The sequence below is a fragment of the Leuciscus leuciscus genome (genome assembly GCF_965113295.1).
Source record: "Leuciscus leuciscus genome assembly, chromosome: 22".
NCBI classification, from domain to species: domain Eukaryota; kingdom Metazoa; phylum Chordata; class Actinopteri; order Cypriniformes; family Leuciscidae; genus Leuciscus; species Leuciscus leuciscus.
Genome location: NC_138746.1, coordinates 5,923,531 through 5,944,738, shown reverse-complemented (window position 1 = coordinate 5,944,738; position 21,208 = coordinate 5,923,531). Strand labels below are relative to the sequence as shown.

At 37.9% G+C, this 21,208-nt stretch overlaps 1 protein-coding gene across 1 annotated transcript in view; it reads left to right on the top strand.

Annotated features, from left to right (window-relative positions):
- cdh23 (cadherin-related 23) overlaps window positions 1-21,208 on the top strand; it is a 270,521-nt gene that overhangs the window by 130,785 nt on the left and 118,528 nt on the right. Inside the window, exons 10-11 of the mRNA XM_082153247.1 lie at window positions 14,391-14,503; window positions 20,470-20,658. Of these exons, the coding sequence (XP_082009373.1) occupies window positions 14,391-14,503; window positions 20,470-20,658 (302 nt within the window). The remainder of the gene's footprint in view (window positions 1-14,390; window positions 14,504-20,469; window positions 20,659-21,208) is intronic.

Sequence of the window (21,208 nt, the reverse complement as noted above, 5' to 3'; positions counted from 1 at the left end):
GGGAATAGTGTTTATAGTTTAGTGAAATGGGTGTGCTTTCTGATAAATGGCATTATGGTTTTAAAATTTTAGTTCAAAAGCCTGGTTATAGTGTTTAAGCAATCGAGAAAAACTGTAATATTACATGTGCAGTGCTGCCAAATCAGGTACTGGTGCCACTGGTCTCAAATATAAATTTATATAAAATGAAGTAGCCTATCCGGCCCCCAGCTGTGTCCACAACATCTAATCTGGCACCCTTTAAAAAAGTTTGGACACCCCTGAATACACTCGTTCCTGTGATAATCTATGTCTCTCTCTCTCTCTCTCTCTCTCTCTCTCTCTCTCTCACACACACACACACACATGCCCTGAAAGCTTTCTGCAGTACACTCATTCACTGTCTGTGTGGAGTACTTAAAAAGCCATTACCTGTTCACGCACAAGTCTGCTCACAACAGTGTGACCTGCGAAACCCACCTGTAAAGACGTGATATGTGATGAAGCTTACTTTCCTTTATTTTGCCATCTAAGTCTGATCTTTAACAGTCTCAGATGAACAGCTTATTGTCATCTACTGAAGTACTTAAACACTCTTAATACAGCGAGATTTTCATTATTTAGCATTGTTTTAAAATCCCACAATTTTTAACCCTCTATTTTGATAGTCCACTTTAGACATTCTACTAATTAAGTAACTTTGCAACTACATGTCAGCTAGGAGTCATTCATTAGAGTATTAGTAGACTGTCTTTTTAATATCAACCAAAGCTTTATTTTGATGCTCCCCAACAGACATTATACTAACTATAAGTAACTTTGCAAAGACATGTCAACTTATTCTATACTAGCCCAAACCCTAACGTCTAGGCTATATATATATATATATATATATATATATATATATATATATATATATATATATATATATATATATAGTCACATTTTGAGTTTGTCTTTTGATCTGTTTCTCTGTTGTGTTCATGTTTGAGTTTCTTTGTTGATCTTCTAGTCTGTTAATTTGTTCAGTTGTCCTTCATTCTCTCCCTGTTTGTCTCCATGGTTTCTAATTGACTGGGTTCCTCAGTTCAGGTTTCTCCCTTTGTCCGCTCTGTATATTTGCATTAGTTCTTGGTTCCGATATTAGTCTTGTGTAAGCTGTGTAGTTCTGTTATTTCTCCTTCGATGCCCTCGTCTTCTGTTTGAGCATTTGAATAAAACTTCTGTGGATTTGGATTCCTGCTTCCAGCGAGTGTTTAACTACACTGCGTGACATACGTATATACAGTATATATATATATATATATATATATATATAGGATTTTTAATCAAATTAATGCAGTCTTGTTGAGAATAAGAAACTTTTTTTCAAAAACATTAACAAATGAACCCAAACTTTTGAACGGTAGAGTACCTGGGACCTTATTTAATGATTGAAATTAATATATATATATACACTTTATTGATATGTGCACTTTATTTTTTTTACTTTATTTATGAATTTAATTCTTTATTCATGCAACAAGTAAACAGCTACACTCTTGACTTGTTTTGGACACATTTTGCTCTGTATTTTCACAATACTCCACATTTCTTTGGTTCCATGCTTTCTGTAAAACACCATTAAGTTCCCTTGAAACCTATGAAAGCTGGTCATGTCCTTTTCAAGAGGTTTTGATTAAATCGGTAATAGAATAGGTAATAGAAGTCATTCGGGTCAACTACAGGCTTGAATTAATCTGCTGCGCTGTCAAATGGCCGTTTGTCTGTCTCTATAGAGAGATCTGTTCTGTAGGTTATCGTTCTTTTGAAGTAGAATGTGCGTTTGTTGAAAGTGAAAGTACTTTCTTTATATTGTATTGTAATCCAGGCTATTGTTAACATATTTTGTTAGTTCAGAAGAAAACATGTTGATCAAAACAACGTAATGCCGGATTGTTGAAATGCGGGGTTTCTGACCGCTATATCACTCTGTAACAAAAGAACGCATGCAGAGGACTATACATTGCACATCAGCTTGTCTTGTCTGTCTCTGTGGATTCACCTGCATGAAAGCATAATTATAATGAGGGAATAAATATCAGCTCTTTTTGTGCATGTTCCCATGTGAGCTTGTTTGTGTTTATGCATTTACGTGTGGCTCGAATTTATCTGGATGTCACTCTCTCTGATGTCTTTCCTAATGCTCTGAAATTATTCTCATTACATCGACACTCTCATAACACAGTGCATTAGCCTGGAGGAATCACAATCTTTTAATCACCAAACCCCAGAACATATCCCAAACCCTCTCACAACATCCACACAACATTAGCACTTTCCTGTTGCTGTTGTGCGAGTGGTTGCGAAAGCGGTGCACGTAGGTTCACGGTGATTAAACTTTGACGGAAAGTGTGTGTGTGTGCTGAGCGTGAGAATCGTTTGTCTCATCACACACTCGATCACACACATCAGATTATGCACTCGTCTTTCTCTTATAATAGCTACACATGTTTGAGTCCCTCTCTCTTTTCATCTGGGTGTGTTTTTCTGAGAATGAGGCGGGCAGAATTTCAATAAGTGTTGACTGGTGGTCCAGAGAGACTTCTGCCTAACTCACACATGCACAGACACAGTGTGAATAGTTTATAATGTTTTAATTTCAGTCTTTTTTAAATGAATGTGGCAGGTTTTCACTCGTTTTGCAAAGCCAGAATTTTGTCTTTTTAGACAGTAAAAGACTGACTGACAATCTAAGGCTATATATATATATATATATATATATATATATATATATATATATACTGTAGGAGCTGCATGGTTCTAGATAAATTGAGAAACACGATTTTTTATTTTATTTTTTTTTTAATAGAAATCACGATTCTGACAACTAAAAAATAACATTTAATTTACTAGAGGTATGGAGTCTGACAAAATGTAAATGGCTGCATTTGATTTAAAAATATTTAATTAATTTGAATTATATTTTATTTAAAAAATACCTATAGCAAATAGTAAAAATCTCTATATATTTTTTTTAATTATTGAAAAAAAAAAAATATATATATTTTTAACGTATTTTTTTTATATTGGCTAGAAATATGTTTAATTAAATGTTAAGTGTTCTTTTTATTTTAAAATTATACAGCTATCATGTAATGGCATACGATTTAATAAATGTATTTTTCAACACTATTTATTGATATTTTCAAACCACAAGTCATTTTTTTGTAAATACAACAACCTCAACAGCCTCCACCATAAATAAAAAAATCAAATGTGTGTGTATATGTATACAGAGTGTTTGCATGGTGTGAGTTGTGGTTGCTTTAGCTTCTCATTTTCCAGCTCACTACTAGCGGTAATGTGAAAACCCCAGCAAAACTCACACACTCTCCACACAATCCACTGAATGGAAAGTTAATTCAAGCATCTTGAAATAGTGATGGCTGCCATACTTGAAAGACTTCAGCTCTAGTAGTTTCACTCGACACACACTTGCATACAAGCACTTGTTTGTGTGATCCAGTGTGTGGATGTGTCTTGTGCCTGTCAAAGAGGAAACGATATACAGAATACACTACCGTTCAAAACTTTGGGGTTAGGGTTAGAAAAAACATCAGCAAGGATGCACTAAATTGATCAAAAGTGATAGTAAAGACATTTATAAAGTTACAAAAGATTTCCATTTCAAATAAATACTGTTCTTTTGAACTTTCTTTTCATCAGGAATTCTGATTAAAATGTATCACAGTTTCCAAAAAACATTTAAAGCAACTCAACAGCTTTCAACATTGATTTATTATCAGATATGTTTCTTGAACAGCAAATCAGCATTAGAATGATTTCTGAAGGATCATGTGACACTGAAGACTGGAGTGATGATGCTGAAAATTCAGCTTTATATCACAGGAATAAATTACATTTCAAAATGTATTCAAATAGAAAAGTTAATTTAAATTGTAATAATAATATCTCACAAAATTGCTATATTTACTGTATTTTTGATCGAATAAATGCAGCCTGGATGAGCTTAAGATAAAAAAATATTAAAAATCCCCAAACATTTGAATAGTAGTGTATGCAAATGTTTATTACCAGTAATTTATTTTCAGTAATAATGACGTGATGCTTCATATCACTTGTTTGGCAATGAGTTTCCAAACAGATTTGCCACACGACTTCCTCCGTCTCAAACTCCATTGGTGAGTTTTATTTATTTGTCTATGTGTTTATGTGTGTGTTCCCCTTTAGTTTTAAATTGTTTGTGTATGTTTTGACAAAGGTCTGTATCTAAGGTTCAGAAAAATGGCTGTGTGAATTGTGTGTGCTTGTGTGTGTTGTCTAGTCTAGTCCAACACAGGTGTGGGTGACAGGTGAGGGCGCAGTGGTCTGTATAGCCGACGGCTGTCACAGTATATTGGCAGTTTGGTCAAGCCACTGAAGCACACAAAGCAATTTAGAGCCATCATGGCTGCTTTGAACCCTCATGGATGACCAGTCGCGGAGCAGCTGTCACTCAGCACTCTCTGTCTCACTGATTGGACGGCGACCAGTGAAGGGGCGTGTCACAATGAGAACCACCTCTGTTCCAACTGCCATAGATTTGCAGCTTTATAAGTTTGGAGATTTATTTATGCCAGACACGTACAGTATGTCTTTTTTGGATGTGTTATAGTTTCACCGTTTACGTTTCACGCAAGAATGAAAGGACATAAAGATGAATAAATGGTGACAGAATTTTCAGTTTGGGGGGAAGTAGGTCTTATTTAAAAGTCCCCCTGTGGTGAAAATCAAGCTTTTAATGTTGTTTATATGTCTATAAAACTGCAGTGAACCAAAGATAGTCTCAAAAACGCGGTTTGAAATCGCTGGTGTTTCTGATGTCACCAACTACCTTGTCTCAACTATCTCACGTCAACGTGCAATCATCAACGAGTGGATCTCTGAGCTGGTGTGAGTGAGTGGAGGCGGGGCTAATTTGCATATTCATAGAACTGTGTATAGATCAAACTGCTGCGTTTTGATCCTCTGTCACCTTATTTGCAACCGTTTGCGACAGCGTAATTATATTTTCTCAGTAATTTGTCAATATTTTTTAAAGTCCCCCTGTAGTCAATCATTTTATCCCTTAAATCTCATCTTTGATCCTTGGGAAAAAAAATCTTCATGCCTTAAAATAGCTTGAATGTAACTCTACACCCTTGCCTCATTTAGTATACGTGGTTCTATGAATATGCAAATTAGCTCCGCCTCCACTCACTCACACCAGCTCAGAGATCCACTCGTTGACGTGATTGGTCACAAGGTTGTTTGTGATGTCAGAAACACCAGCGATTTCAAACCGTGTTTTTGAGACTGTCTTAAGTTCACTGCAGTTTTAAGGAGAAAATACTCGGCAATAGTATTGAATTATGAATTTGCACATGGTTTGTCTTAAAGTATATTAAAAACACCACATAGACATATAAACAACATTAAAAGCTTGATTTTCACCTCAGGGGGGCTTTAACTAATGAAACCTTATTGTAAAGTTTTACCTTACATTCAAATAATGTACATTTCAGTTTGTGTAATAGTATTTTTTCCTCATGAATTAGATCATTTTTAATAAGTAAAAATGAGCATTTATAATAGGCTTTTGAAGATATCGTGTGTTAGTGTGTTAATGCCTGTGCAGGAATGTCACAACTGTGGCTACACAAACATACACAGTAACATTTGCCAGGATTGTCCCCTCACCAGCTCTCTTCTGCCCCCCTCCTATCTACACCTTTTGCCCCCAATCCTCCATAATTACCCAGAAGGCTGTGCTCCCTCCTCCGCCTGCAGTGGCCCCACCGTCACCCCATTCTCTGACCAACAATGGACGAGCATAGGCCCAGTACGCAGTGACTATAGACAGGCCTGGCCCGGGGTTAATCTGCTGTGCCCCAGCCTCTGTCAACATGCCCACTCTCTGCCCTCGTTTATTGCACAAACGCACTGCGCTCAGACACTAGTAAAGCAGACCTGGAGCAGGGAGAGCGCGTCTAAAGCTGGAAATGTGCTAGTTAGCAGGTGTTTGTTCCAAAAGATCCAAGAGGAAACAATGATAGGTATGTGTCTCTGTTCATTTGTCAAGCACTGGAGCTGTTGCGATGAAGAGGAAAATGCAGGGCTCTAACATTGAGAGGGGAGGGCTGGGTTTGTCCCAGACCGCATAAGAACAGAAACATTCCCATTCAGTTTCATTTTCAATTATTCCCCTGACATAACGTGATTGTTTTTCATTCATCCAACCTTTTATCAGTGATGTGAAATTGATTTTCTGTCTGACTATTTCTAAGCACTCTCAAGTGCGCCACGCACAGTTTTGTGGAGTGGTACAGCATGGGACTTGCACCATGAATCCTAATCTTAAAGGATTAGTTCACTTCAGAATAAAAATGTCCTGATAATTTACTCACCCCAACCCCCCAAGATGTTCATGTCTTTCTTTCTTCAGTCGAAAAGAAATGAAGGTTTTTGAGGAAAACATTCCAGGATTTTTCTCCATATAGTGGGACTTCAATGGGAACCAACGGGTTGAAGGTCTAAATTGCAGTTTCAATGCAGCTTCAAAGGCTTTACACGATCCCAGACGAGGAATAAGGGTCTTATCTAGCAAAACGATCGGCCATTTTCTCAGAAAAATAAACATTTATATACTTTTTAACCACAAATGCTCGTCTTGCACTAGCTGTGATGCGCCACATGTAATCACGTTGAAAGGTCGTAGGCGGAAGTACCGACCTAGTGTTCAAACGCCCTTTACAAAAAAATTAATAAACAAAAGGTAAAACAATGATGTTGGATGATTTTGAGATGGCTATTTTCGCCCTACCCTACATTTTCCGCCTGTGTCAGGTTACCGCCTGACCTTTCCAACGTGATCGTGGAAGTCGTGGACATGCAAGACGAGCATTTGTATATATATAGAAATATATATTAAAATTTTTAAAAATAAAATGACAGATCGTTTTGTTAGATTCCCTTATTCCTTGGCTGGGATCGTGTAAAGCCCTTTGAAGCTGCATTGGAACAGCAATTTGGACCTTCAACCCGTTGGTTCCCGTTGAAGTCCTCTATATGGAGAAAAATCCTGAAATGTTTTCCTCAAAAACCTTCATTTCTTTTCGACTGAAGAAAGAAAGACATGAACATCTTGGATGACGTGGGGGTGAGTAAATTATCAGGACATTTTAATTCTGAAGTGAACTAATCCTTTAACATATTTTTATTAATTTATGATTGTTCATATACTTCAGTTACTGTAATTATCTCTGTGTTTACCTTTGACTGTACAGTCATGTTAATATCGATATCTTGCCCACTTAGTCTTTAGGATATACCTATTCCTTATGATGCTTCAAAAACATGGTGACAGAATTTAGTAAGGATTACAATTTCTTTTTTTACTCCGTCAATGAAAACACGATTATAAGTCCATCCAGAGTATGTGATTTTTGCGTTTAGTGTGGTTACAGTTGTTCATACTTTTTCCTTAATCTATAATAAAGTTTAGTAAGAAAGTTATTGGTGAAATATGATTTGTTGTTAAAAAAACTCTTTTTTTCACACACAAATCCGTGCGTGTGCATGCTTAATGATGGTGAATGAGAACCACTGAATGAATAACTGTTTTTGAACGAATCGTATAAGTGAATGTTTTAAAGGGATACTTCAGGATTTAGCATTAAGCTTTGTATTAGTAGAAAACCTGTCGTATTTTCGAATTACCGTGCTTTCCACCCTCATATACCCCTGAGATGAGAGATTTATGTATTTTTTGTCTGGAAAAAATCCTCCGATGACGCAAAAATCGTCTAAAGGCTAAAGAGGCTAAAGACTACAGCCAGTAGGAGGAGCTGTCCTGCATGTTTTCAACCCGCCCATAGGAGGTGGGATCTCACTCAAAGAATGTACACATAGTATCAGCCGTCTTTCTTTGGAAGCTAATCTAGCAGGCTCTTGTTGTGTGGAGAAAGCTGAGTAGTAGGAGAAAGCTGAGTAGTAGGAGAAAGCTGAGTAGTAGGGGTTACCATACTCTTTTTCCCGGACATGTCCGGCCGTCGAGATCGTCCAAAATGTCCGGGATTCGGCTTTTGGTTTCTGCAGTCGCCATTCATTGTTTACATGCACACCTTTTGTTTCAATCTAACTGAATTCATTCCGATTGGTGAACACTAGATGTCGCCTTGGCTACGGTTTCGTTCCAATGAACTGCAGTAGCCAAGGCGACTTCTATTGTATATATCTATACCCGCCCGCGCTCTCAGATCACTTGGACGTGGCTGTGTACAAGAGGTAAAAACGATATAAATACTGTTCGTTTTCTCACACAAACCGCTCGTTTCGTGTCTTAGGCCATCAATGTGTACTTATGATGGGGAATTGTTTAATTTGGACGATGGGGAATTGTTTTAATTTGTACTCTGTGCATGCTCTTTGAGGCGGTGACCATAGACCTGCATTATATGACTGACAGACAAGAACGGTTTGACCTAAAAATATCAAAATTGAAACTACTGCGGAAAAAAAGACACCTACATCTTGGATGCCCTTGAGGTAAGCTAAAACGTACCAAAATTTAATTTCAAAGTGAACTATCCCTTCAATGACTCATTCATAAAGACAGTTGCATGTCAACACCTACTGGCATATTGCTGTAACCTGTAGCAGGGGTCTCTTGACAAGACCCACTAAGGTAAAACTAAAATATATTTTTTAAGCATATTAAGGGTTGTACACACTCCAGTCTTGATTACAACAGACATACAGTATAAGTCAATCCAAGGCATCAAGCACTAAATCACTGGTGAGCTAACATGTATTTTGTATTTTGTCTTTTGTTTTTATTTTGAAATCATCCCTTTCAGGCATATTTCAGCTGATACTGAACCCCCCTTGCAACTCCTCTCCTGCTCGCTGACAGCCTAATGAAATTATTCACTAATTCACGCCGTGTCCACTAATTTGCTGCCTGACTGACTTGATAGATGCGACAAAGCGTGGCTATCTGCTGCGCAGGTTCCCTAACCCATAACTGTGAGCTAATTTGCGTCGCTCTGTTAGCATGGCTAAGATCAAGGCTGGCGACGCGGCTCTTGTAGTAAATCAGTCTGAAACAGAGAGATAGCAGGTGCTGCGCTAACAGAGGCTGAGAACAGTGGAGTCTCATTCCTCTTCTTTAACGTGAGGTTCAGCTAAGCTCAGACGTGCAGATGATGGACTGTGACTTTAATTGATTTTACAGCGCCTTCACAAACAGAAGTAAACAAGTGCTGTCTGGGAGGCAAACACACACATAGGGCTGCAGCTTTAGAAGAGGAATATTTCAGGAAACTCCTGCAACACATGACATACAGTGCCAGGCCAAAAAAAAAAAGTCGGAGTTGGATTTAAATAGGCAAATGCTTAAGAGTCTATTGGATCATTATTGCAGTGATTATTATGTTTCTAGCATGTTATATGTTTGGCAACAGTTCTTCTTACCCTAATTGATGGAGTGTGTAGCTTTCATTTCGTAAACAACCATGTAGGAAGACACATGGCCATATTCCAGGATGACATTGTCACGATTCATCAGGCTCAAATCGTGAAAGAATGGTTGTGAGGAGCATGAAGAATCATTTTCACACATGCATTGGCTCCTCTGAGTCCAGATCTTAAATTCATTGAAAGTCTTTGGGGTGTGCTGGAGGAGACTTTACAGAGTGCTGGACTCTTGCATTCTTAATACAAGATCTTGGTCAAAAATTGATGCACCTCTTGATGGAATGTTTTTTTTGTGATGTCAAGTATCAATAATAATTCAATTCTATAGCATAAAGAGCATAATTAAAGGGTTTCCCTAGCTGCTGACATGTAATTGAATGGCATCTCTGTTTGTCTGCTCGTGTGCTTGTCTTAAGCTGCAGTGGGTGAGCTCTCTTCGCTGCTGGCTCTCAGCAGGATTAGAATGAGTGAGCTCTCCTATCTGCTCTCCTGCACAGCTCCACTCACTCACACTCGCCTCTTTATTCTCTCCATCAACTTCAGCTGAGCTTGATTACTCCAACAGACTGAATTCTCTGTGTTGTCACTTTGTGTGTTGATGAGATGTCAATCTCTGAAGGGGAGAGTTTTTGTTCTGTCAGGCGGAACGCATCATCGTTCTGGTCTTCTGAAGAGTCTGCTTATCTCACGCTAATATGAGCGCCTCTAAATCACAGCTCTTGTCTGCTGACTGTGTTACTAAATTATTAATGTGCATTTTGTTGCCTCTAGTTGAAAGAATAGTTTATCCAATGATATAAATTCTGTCATTATTTGCTCACCTTCACTTCTGTATTTTCCATGAAAAACAATTCTTGATCATGTCTGTCAAGCTCCAGACAGAACAAAAGAGATCAATAAAACACTATTAAAGTGATTCTTGTGACAATATTTAAATTCTTCTGAATATGATAGCTGTGTGTGAAGAAAATACCAAAATTCGTTATTCATTGGTAATCTTTCCCTCTGCCAGAGCTCACAAATCTTATTCACATTTGTTGTTTTATGTCATTATTGCCTAATGGTTCTTGCATATTGGTTTTTGCATAACCAAACCTGATATGCCAATTTGATATACAAAATGGAAAATCTGAGAGCTGACATGGAGGGGATCTTGTTGATCTTCAGTCTGTTCATCAACAAAGCTTCCATATATTATATTATATTATATTATATTATATTATATTATATTATATTATATTATATTATGATGTTTTAAATAAATTAAACATTTATTAATGTTATATGTATGGACCAAATAATATGGACTACTTATTTATTAATTAATTAATTTTGCGTGAAGTTTGGAATTATATCAGGGTTTACATTTTTGGGGTGGCCATGTGACTTTTAGACATTTGTAATGAGAACATATTTCAAATCAATAAATTCTCTCCTCAATGCTAAGTTTATAATGCTTCCTCACAAGTCACAACCCCTCGGAAATAATCAGCGTCTGCTGCTCAATTTCAATGTATTTGCGTTGCCAAATAAGGATTATTATCAATTCGAATCAGCCTGCTCTTCAAAAGTCTTAGTCCAGTGAACAGCCAAGCATGCTGGTTTTAATGAATCCATCAGGTCAGCGTGGCTCTCCGCTGCACGTTTGATTTCACACTGGGCAATTGGGAAAGTGAATTAAAGTGTGTATTCTAATTGGCCGCCCATGCCCAGAGGAGCCAATATATTCACGCTAGCATACACTCGGTTCAAGCACTCTCAATCAATCTGGGTTCTCCCATTGTTTGATTTCCATTATGCAGATGGTTCAGATCGCTATTTGAATGAATAAATCACAGCTATCTCTTTAGGGCAGCTCTAAATCACTCATGCATGCTCAACAAGCTTTGTTTCAACCCAGTGCCAATGCAGCGGTGGTGTGGCTATGTCCAATTTAGCATAACAATAGTGAACACCTGAGATGAGATGGGCTGAATGAAGAACGGAAGTTTGAGAACCTGGGAAGGAGGAGGTAAAGGAACATTGTGATGAAGTGGAATGGAGCGATAGGGAGGTGGAGGAATGTAAGAGTTAAGAATTGGAGGACAGGGTTATGCAATATATTGTAGAACAGAAAAAAATCTGTCTGATCTGATCTGTCTGTCACTGATTCATTTCTATTTGTCTGTCTGTCTGTCTGTCAGCGAAAACCCTTTCAAGGAAAGTCTGTTCACTCCACGGCCATATTTGCAACGCCTCAAGGCAGATATTTTGCGCATCTGAGACCAAGTCCTATCTATTTGAATCCTGAAATCTCAAAAACTGCTTGCCAAACTCACAATAAAATGGCATATTTAAAATCAGCAACAAAATCTTACTTGAACTGTCCCATAAATGTTGTTTCTTATGCTCAAATAGTATTTTTCAGCCTAGACCAGGCATTGCGCATGTGCACACAATGACTTTACCTGTTTTTCGGTCTGTCTATGTACTCATGGTTCGGTTTTTATCACAGTTTCGATACGGTTCGGTGTGTGTGATGTTCAGGGAAAAAAGGACTACTGTCAAATAAAAATAAAGAAAATAAGAATATAATCTTCACTCAGTAAATTAAATAAAGATGAATCATTATAAAAGTTACAAAAGCTATTCAGTATGTTTTATCCACTTTTTTTTTTTTCTTTTTTTTTTTTTTTATCATCGCTGTTGTAACATATTGGGAAGCCATTTCTGAATGGCAAACAACCCTGATGGAGGAGTGGGAAGGTGGAGGGTTTGGAGCAATGGTTAGCTGAAGGTTATAGGAATGGGCAGGTGCATCAGAGTTGGGTGGATTTACATGGGAACAGGGAGGTGGAAGAATGTAGGAGTGATGAGATAGAGAACGGAGCGATGGGGGGGGGGCTGATGATCTTTAGTAATACATGATTGTATGTGATGAGAGCTGTACAGAGGTGAGGGAATCTATCATAAAGAACAAAAGAACTGTTAGAAGAGAAGACAGATTGCGTGTCACTCTGTGGGCCATCTGCAACTGCTGGACTTAATTAGTGTGCAGTGAATAAACACCGCAGCTGCGGGAGAGGGACAGAGAGAGAAAAGACATGGAAATATAATGAAAATAATTACTGAAATATCATATAATTAAGGAAAGCGAGGTGTTAATGAGACGAACAGTTTATCGAGGGAGTATAAACTGTTGTGAGTGGAGAATGTATTAGAAAAGAATGGTGGATTGGATGGCGAGTCAGTGTAGGCCTAAAGTTTGGGCCTCTGCTGCCGAGCACTAAACTAATTACCCAAAACCAGCATGATATCTCAGGAGTAACGGATTAATTAACAGGGCTATCGTTTCCAGTCTGAAGATATTAGTTTCATCTATCCCAGACCAGGGAGAGGTCCAGTCCCAAACCTCACGCCTGCTCTCTGCCAGACAGTCCTAAAGAGGAAAGATTTTATTCCTGTTTCTTACTCTTTGTCCATGTCTGGTGTTTTTGTTGACCTTAGCGGTAAAGTATGGTCTTTATGACAATGATGTTTCAGAAGTTGAATTCATCAGTGTGTAAGGAGCTTGTAGAAAACATTTCCTCCAAAATCAAGTAGTTGTGGGTGGTATGAGCGATATCTTGTATCACAGTATGAGTAATATTAAACACACATAGTCATTCTAATGCTGGTTTTCTGTGATAATTTATTATACTGTAGTTGCCAAACCAATCTCCTTTATTGTATTAACTCAAATTTTGAATTTCAATGAACTCAAAATTTTAAGGCAACCAGGTAACTTACAATATTTTTTTTATTATCATTGGTTAATAAAGTGAGATTAAATACATAAAGTATATTTGTATTATTTAACATATTTAATTATTGCAATTATTGCATGTTTTAAAGAATACTGAATCTGTTTTTGTGCAAGTAAGATGAGTAAATGCATGCTCACATTTACTCTAGAACAACAAAAACCATCATGTTCACACACATTGCACACAACATCTCTTACTCTTACTCTAGATTTCTCTCAACACGGAGACAGGAGAGGTGTCAGTTGAAAAATGAGAAAACAAATCATTTGTGTTACTTTTTTGAAAAGTAATTTTAAAGTAATGCATTACTTTACTCGTTACTTGAAACAAGTAATCTGATTACATAACTCATGTTACTTGTAATGCGTTAACAGTCTATATCACAATATACCATAGTCATTATTGTTGGAAACCCATTGAACAGATGGTTAATATATTAAATAATGTGGTTCAGAATTAAATTGAGAATGCCTCTAAATTACAATTCAGATCCTGTGTAAAAGGGTGTTTAGTTGCAATTAAAATCTGAACACAATGAGGTAGAATTTAAATGAATTGAAACTGAAAGAAGTAATGTAACTAATTGTTGTCTAGAAAAACAAAGCCTTGAAGTTTGAAGCTTTATAGGCCTTACATACAGATAGATAGATCTATAATAATAATTTGAATCCTGCCCTCTTATTGATGTGCAAATTTGTACCATTTTTGGTATTAAGTTAAACCACTGAATTTGTCATAACATCCAGCCCTAATTTACAGGATAGGAATGATCTGATGAATACCTTTTAAATCCTTAGCTTAAAGCTGAGGATAGGGACGTTCCCCCTGGAGCGGAGGTTAAGTGCCCTGCTCTAGGGCAGAATGGTGATTAGGGAACTCAACGACCCTCCGCTTCGCTGACACCTCTGAGGATTTTGACCTACAACCTTTGAGTTTGGGCTCGGATATTTAACCACTTTACAATCATGACCTTCCAATAATTAAAATATCTTAATGCTAAAAAGTCACAGTGTAACGAGGGTACAAACTCTTGGGTTTAATATGGCAATATCCAGTGCAAACAGAAACATCTTTTGACCCAAATACTGCCACAATAATTCACAATCCTTTTTTCGTTCTGTTCGTCAGGTAACACCAACAGCATGTTTGCTCTCGACTACATCAGCGGATCTCTGACGGTGAGCGGCCAGCTGGACCGGGAGAACCCGCTGTACTCATCCGGATTCACCATCACAGTGAAGGTGCGACTCAAAACTAGAGGTGGAGGAGCTCATATGGAATTAAAAAAATGTGTTTGAGCTTCACAAAAGGATTTGCTCAATTTCAATATTCCTGTTCAGAAACGGTCCCTTTTTTTATGATGTTCGGTTTCGTTAACAGTTCTTGAACGTCTCCGATCTGCCTTATTAAAAAAAATATACACATTCAGAAATATATTTTGGTACTTAAATAATGATATAAAATAATAATAATGATACAAAGTATTTAATATATAGTATATAGTTTGGTACCTCAGTAGTACCAAAAGAACTGTTCATTGATTTGTTGAGAAACTGGAATCGTTCAGTGGATTTGGAATCAGAATAGTTAAAATCCTTAAGCTCTTAAAACCTTTTATTATAAGTCTTTCAACCCTGTGTGAGATTCAAATCCTCTAATGCATTATTAATGCATTATTAAAATCTATTCAAGGTCAACACTGACTTTAAGTGAGGAATAAAATCACATATAAGAAGATTTGTTCTGTTTCCAGAAATTCTCGTCTATAGTAGTCTCTCTTCCCCTGCACAGAAATCATTGGGATCTCTGCCAAATGCAGTATTGATTCTACTGTAAATGTTTGCGGACTGTGACTGTAATTTGTCGAGCCATTTACCCACATTGAGTTTATCAGGGTCAGTGTGTGAAAAGGTCTCACTGACCCTGGAGCTTTAAATACATTTTTAACTATCATTGCTTAGCAATTACAAACATGCAAAACACTTCAACTGAACTGAACCGGACTGGATTTTCCACTGTGCATGTTAGTGTTTTTTGAGAAACATGCAACTCTCATTTATCATGACATTGTGTACATATAATGTGTATAGATATCTCACAAGTTTCATGACATTCATGTATTTCATTATTATTAAAATAGATTTCAATTTTATTATTATATTTTTGTCACATTCTGTATTTCAGATTCTATATATAGGTCACTAATCAAATACAAATAAGTATTTTTGTGACATTGATCATGTCAACTCATTTTACAGACGCTCAGATGCTCTTGCTTTCATTGAAACTCAAGATGCTCTTTGGATCACTTTTTTTTATATATATTTTTTTTAGAATGAACTCTTTTCTTTAATGACAAAAATGTATTAGTCTACTGTTGTAGCTAGTTGGAATGAGTGACCATGTGACTGTGTGTGTGTGTGTGTGTGTGTGTGTGTGTGTGATGTCATTGTTATCTCAGTGTCCCGCTGACAGTGCCAGGGCCAAGCACTGGAGGGGAGAGAGAGACACACAGAAAGTGTGTCCCTATAGACCTCAGGCAGGAAAGCTCTTTGTTCCAGTCTCTCAATCTCTGAGAGCTCAGTTTAGCAGAGGCTCCTGAAATAGTCACACACACACACACACACACACACACACACACACACACACACACACACACACACACACACACACACACACACACACACACACACACACACACACACACACACACACACACACACACACACACACACACACACACACACACACACACACACCTTTGCCTCCTCTTCAGGCTGTATGAGGATGAAGATGAGGGAGAGGGAGAAAAAGAACAAAAGGGAAGAGCAGACAGACTTTAGTTTAGACCTTTTAAAATAATTCTGATAAGACCATATATATATATATATATATATATATATATATATATATATATATAAAGTTTGTGTTTGAGTTATCATGGTTTCCACAAGAAATATTAAGCAGCACAGCTGTAGAAGAAATGTTTCTTAAAGCAGCACTCAGTAGCTTCGGGACTTCTTCGCTGTATTCTCGCTTTTTGCTCGCAGGTTTCTCTCTGGAGCTCCCCCCACAGCTTCGGAATAGATATTTGACAACACTGTTGTAAAAACTCGTTGGTGATTCTCAGACACCAGAGGCTAGTAGATCAACGACATCAAAGCAGATGGGACGTTCTTTAAAACGTCTTCTTCATTCGGGTTCGGACAGCGTGAGGGAGCGCAATAATGACAGCATTTTAGCAGATTTCTTTTGGCCGTAAAGCAATTGTTTACATCGCGAGACCTGATATCACGCGAGACTTCCTGACGCAGCGGCCGGCGGCCCGCCGGCTCAAAGTTGCAAGTGCGTATTTTCCGCTCACGGGCACCAGGGGGGTGCGAAACGACCACCATTCAACCCGAAATAAGTAATATAACCATTCCAATGACTCCGAAGCTGTTCAGTTAAGGTAAAAAAAGTTACTTAGTTCATCAGCATAGTATAATTATTTCTGAAGGATCATGTAACTTGTGTGTGAGAGTTTCAGCAACCATTATTCCAGTCTTCATGTATGTATATGTATAAATATATATATATATTCCACTGATGTGCAGTAACAGGTGTGTATACAGCTGAAATACTGTCAACTAATAAATCATCTTCAGACGACCCCCCAAAAAGAGCTGTTTTAGATCAGCACTTTATTCACATTGAGCTGAAAATGTCCAGAAAGTGCTGTGTATGGGATTCTGTTTCCAAAAGATTGGTGGAGATTGTGGCCTCTGTAGATTTCTGTCATTATTTCTCTGGATTTGACACAGACATGTCATGATAGCCATCATTATCGCCTCTGCTCTGAAAAGACACCATTGAACTGGTGTCGGTAGATTTGCACAAACCCTAAATTAGGCAATGCTTTATTTTAACTTCCAAAGCACAACCGCAGTGACAAATATATGACCAAATAACATTATGAATTATGTAACAGGACCCAGTCTCACTAGCACAATAGCCCACTCTGACTCATTGTGAAAGGATAAGTACATAACAATCACGCAGTACTGAGACAATCTGTTTTTGTGTTTGTTTTGAATGGACACTTAAGTTGTTTTGTGCAATCAAAACTTGTGTGATAATTCTATCTCAATTAGCAGGTTTCAGAGCAAGGACTATTCTGTTCTATAAGGATGATTCGCTCAAGTTTACTGTTACATTTAAATGTTCCCTCATTATTGCTGCTTTTGGCTTATGTTATAAAGCGCATGTAGAAGGTGTAGAGAAATACATCTTTTTTTCCTTATAGAAAAAAAAACAAACAAAAAAAACACCACACATCGAAACACCACTTATCAGGCTTATGCTACTCTGAATAATACCTGAACTTCGTATTTTGAGCACTTCCTGCGTTGTTGTTGCTCTTGCCTCTTTATGATGACTCGCTGAATTTAGTCCTAATTTGTAAGTCGCCTTGGATAAAGGCGTCTGCTAAATGACTAAATGTAAAATGTAAATGTAAATAAAAACAGTCATTAATAAGAGGTCCAAAAAGGGAACACGCAGGAAAATCTCACGAGATATAACTCACAACCAAACATTGACAATAGCGGACAAAGGAACAGAATAAGGGGCTGTTTACACGACAGAACGTAAAATGTAAAGTTTTTTATGCGCTGTGGCCGTTTGTTTACACGATTCGTTTGTTTTGGGTGCCTGAAAATGCTACGTTTTGAAAACGAGTTTCGAAGTGCACGTTTTTTTCTCCATGTAAACAACAAAAACGCAAATCTCTGAAGACGATAATGTCATGCACATGCGCATTACTTGTTCAGTCTATAGTGTTTCATCGCCATCTACTGGCCTGGCAGCAGAATACAGCGTTGTTAGTCGTTTTCGTGGATCAGTGTTAATGGGGATCGTTTTGACAATGGTTTCGTCTGTACGTAGAAAACTCAAAGGAAAAAGTTCTCTGTTTTAAGCATATCGTTGTCGTGTAAACGTTCCCTAAAACTCAGGGCTTAAATACATAGTGATCAAAGTGAACAGAAACAGGTGTGTGGAAACTAAGTAGGAACTCAGGCAGGCAAAACAGGAACAGAACACAGTGAAACTGAAACCAAAACGTTTCAGCCTCTTTCTCTCCCTGTAATATTATATATAATTCCGTCCGGACAGTTTCATAAATGCATTTTGGATTCTTCTGCTCTATTTGCAGACATAAACTGCACAGCTGTAGTTCTCTAAATTGAAATCAATGATTGCCACGAAAAGTGAAACTCAAAACAAAGCAAGCGCAAGAAAAACCTCACAAAATATTCATAAGTTATAGATTTTCATTATCTATTTCTCTCTCCTGAGCCTCTGCTCCTTTATATATATTTTTTCTCGTTATCATTTTGTCTTACTCTCTCTCTCTCAGACTCCCTCTCTCTTATTGGTGGCATTATTGATTTGAAGTGAAAAGTAATAAAACTAATTTCTTAACTTCACAGAGCTTGGATAGGCTGAAGTACATTGGGCTGGAGGTCAGTGCATTTATTATATGGAGGGATAGAGAAGAGATGTGCAAGGGGGTGTTAAACGACACAATTCGTGATTAACCTGGACCTGCAGCGTCCCCACACCTCCCTCCTCCATTCACCCGGCATCCCTCCTTCACAAAACACCATTATTCCTTTTGGGTCCAACTCTATCACTCAAAAAGAGGAGGAGAGAGAGCAAGAGAGGGAGGGAAGAAAGCAATTGTTTCCTGTCGTTAAGATGTGTTCATCCTAAATTTTATTGCCTGTGTCTGTCTGGCCCCCGTGTGCCCCCATTTATGGCAGACCTGTGGGATTTTTCCCAGAATCCTCCCCTCTGATTTAATAAAGAGGCAGAGCTGAACAAATGGAGGAGATTGAAGACTAAACGTTAATGCTGCTTACTGCCAGATTCCCTCTATTATCACATCCGTTCCTCTCTCGTTTTGTATCTCCTACTGTCTCTCTCTGTCACTCTTCTCTCTCCTTTCTTTTGCTTCTCCTTTGCTTTTCTAGAGCTACTTATAATGTTTTCATCACATTAGAATGATGGATGATGGTGTTGGTATGATGTTTGATTATCGTTTTACTCAGTTGTAAATGATTAGTCAACAAAATAACGAATTAATGGTTGAACGGATGGATCCTCTGCTATAACTGTGTTCATTTATGAAATATTTTGACTTTTGATAATATGATTCTGTCTGGAATTGCTAATTATGTTACATTGTTCCTTTTTGTGTTATTCATTCTCACTGTCAGCTGTCTGAGGCTCGCTCTTAACTGAGATTAGATGTGCGATGTTAGATTTTTCTTTTTTAGGGATATTTTTGTTGTGGACAAAAATGTCTATGTTATTTTTTTTTTGTCATACAAGTTTTGAGTGACATGATGATTGGTAGATTTTGATGGCTGTGTTTTAACGGTGTGTTCACACTTGTTTGGATCTTTTGGCCCTGAAAAAACAACAACTCACTTTTAGTTCTTCTAGCGTTCACACTGTCACAAGACCAAATCTGAAGATACAAAACAAAAAAAATTGGCTTTTATGATGTATATTTTGCCGCAGAACTTACCGAACATCCAAAACAATGCTGTATGCTGGACTAAATGCGCTCGTTGTATGTGTATAAATATGATGCTATTTTTATCAGCTGAGAACTAGTGAAGAGTTTATAAAATGTGTAAACGAGTCAAAACAGCACCAGGATGCAGTTCCGACGCCTCTATTGAGCTGATACTCTTATAAAAACCTTTGTCTACTGTAAACCTCTCACCGTCGGTCGTGCATATCCACCATGTTTTGTCGTTTTTTAACACTTTTTACTCGTGTTTGTAGCTCCTCCAAAACACAATTGGTTGTGGGCAATATAAGTCCCCTCGGAACTTGATTTCAACCGAGTGAACCCTCGGTATATATATTTTATTATATAAACAATTTCTCCAGAAAGCACTTGCGATAAAACGAACAAATCCTAAATGATCACGTTTCTTTCCAGCATGATTTGAGAAGGATCCAAAGACCATCTTGTTCTTCAGTGGAAATAAGAACATCGTCACATGATCAGTGTCACAAATTCTCTGAAAATTGTTGTGCATTGAATTTGTTTAAAATCTTAAAATGTTCTCTTTATTTCCAGTTCTCCAGATTTCCCTTGCAGTCTTCTGTCTTGAGATAGCATTAAAAATGTCTTTCCGTCTCTGTGTAGGCGACAGAGCTGAATGAGGACCGCACGCCCTCGTCTGCCACCGTCATGACCACCTTCACCATCCTGCTGATCGATAAAAATGACAATCCGCCCAGATTTAACAGCTCTGAGTATCGTGTCCTGATCCCCGAGCTGGCGCAGGTCGGCTTCGCTCTGCCTCTGTACATACAGGTCGAAGACAAAGATGAGGTGAGACATGCACACACACAAACTGTTAAAAGAGAATATTTTCTCCTCACATGATTTCACTGACACATATTAAATATTCAGATGGACATACAGTACATTGACTTTGTTTCTTCCTAAAATACCTATGAGTAAAAAAAAAGCTGTTCGTGGAAACTTCTTTGCGGTTTCCAATTTCCATGAACATGACATTTTCTCCTTCGGAGCGGTCTCACTGCACCCCTTCATGGCAGAAGCTCTGAAACAAGCTCGAATCAGTCAGATGTCAACGTTTCTCACCTGCTCACCCCTATCAGTCAAGCTTCAAACTAGTCACTCTTCTGAATCTGCTCTCTTGGCTGTAAAGTGCTCAAGTCAGCAGCAACATGCTCGCCTAACTCCACGCTAATTATTTTCAACCTGTAAGCAGTTTTTGACAGTCACACATTTTCAGAGTCAGCACTTATAGTTCATGTTGTATGTGAATAGCAGGTCCAGGTCAGTTGAAATGGCTGACTTTCCTCACCTTGATCCCTCGCAGGGCTAGGAATTTTCACAATGTATTTGCTGGTGA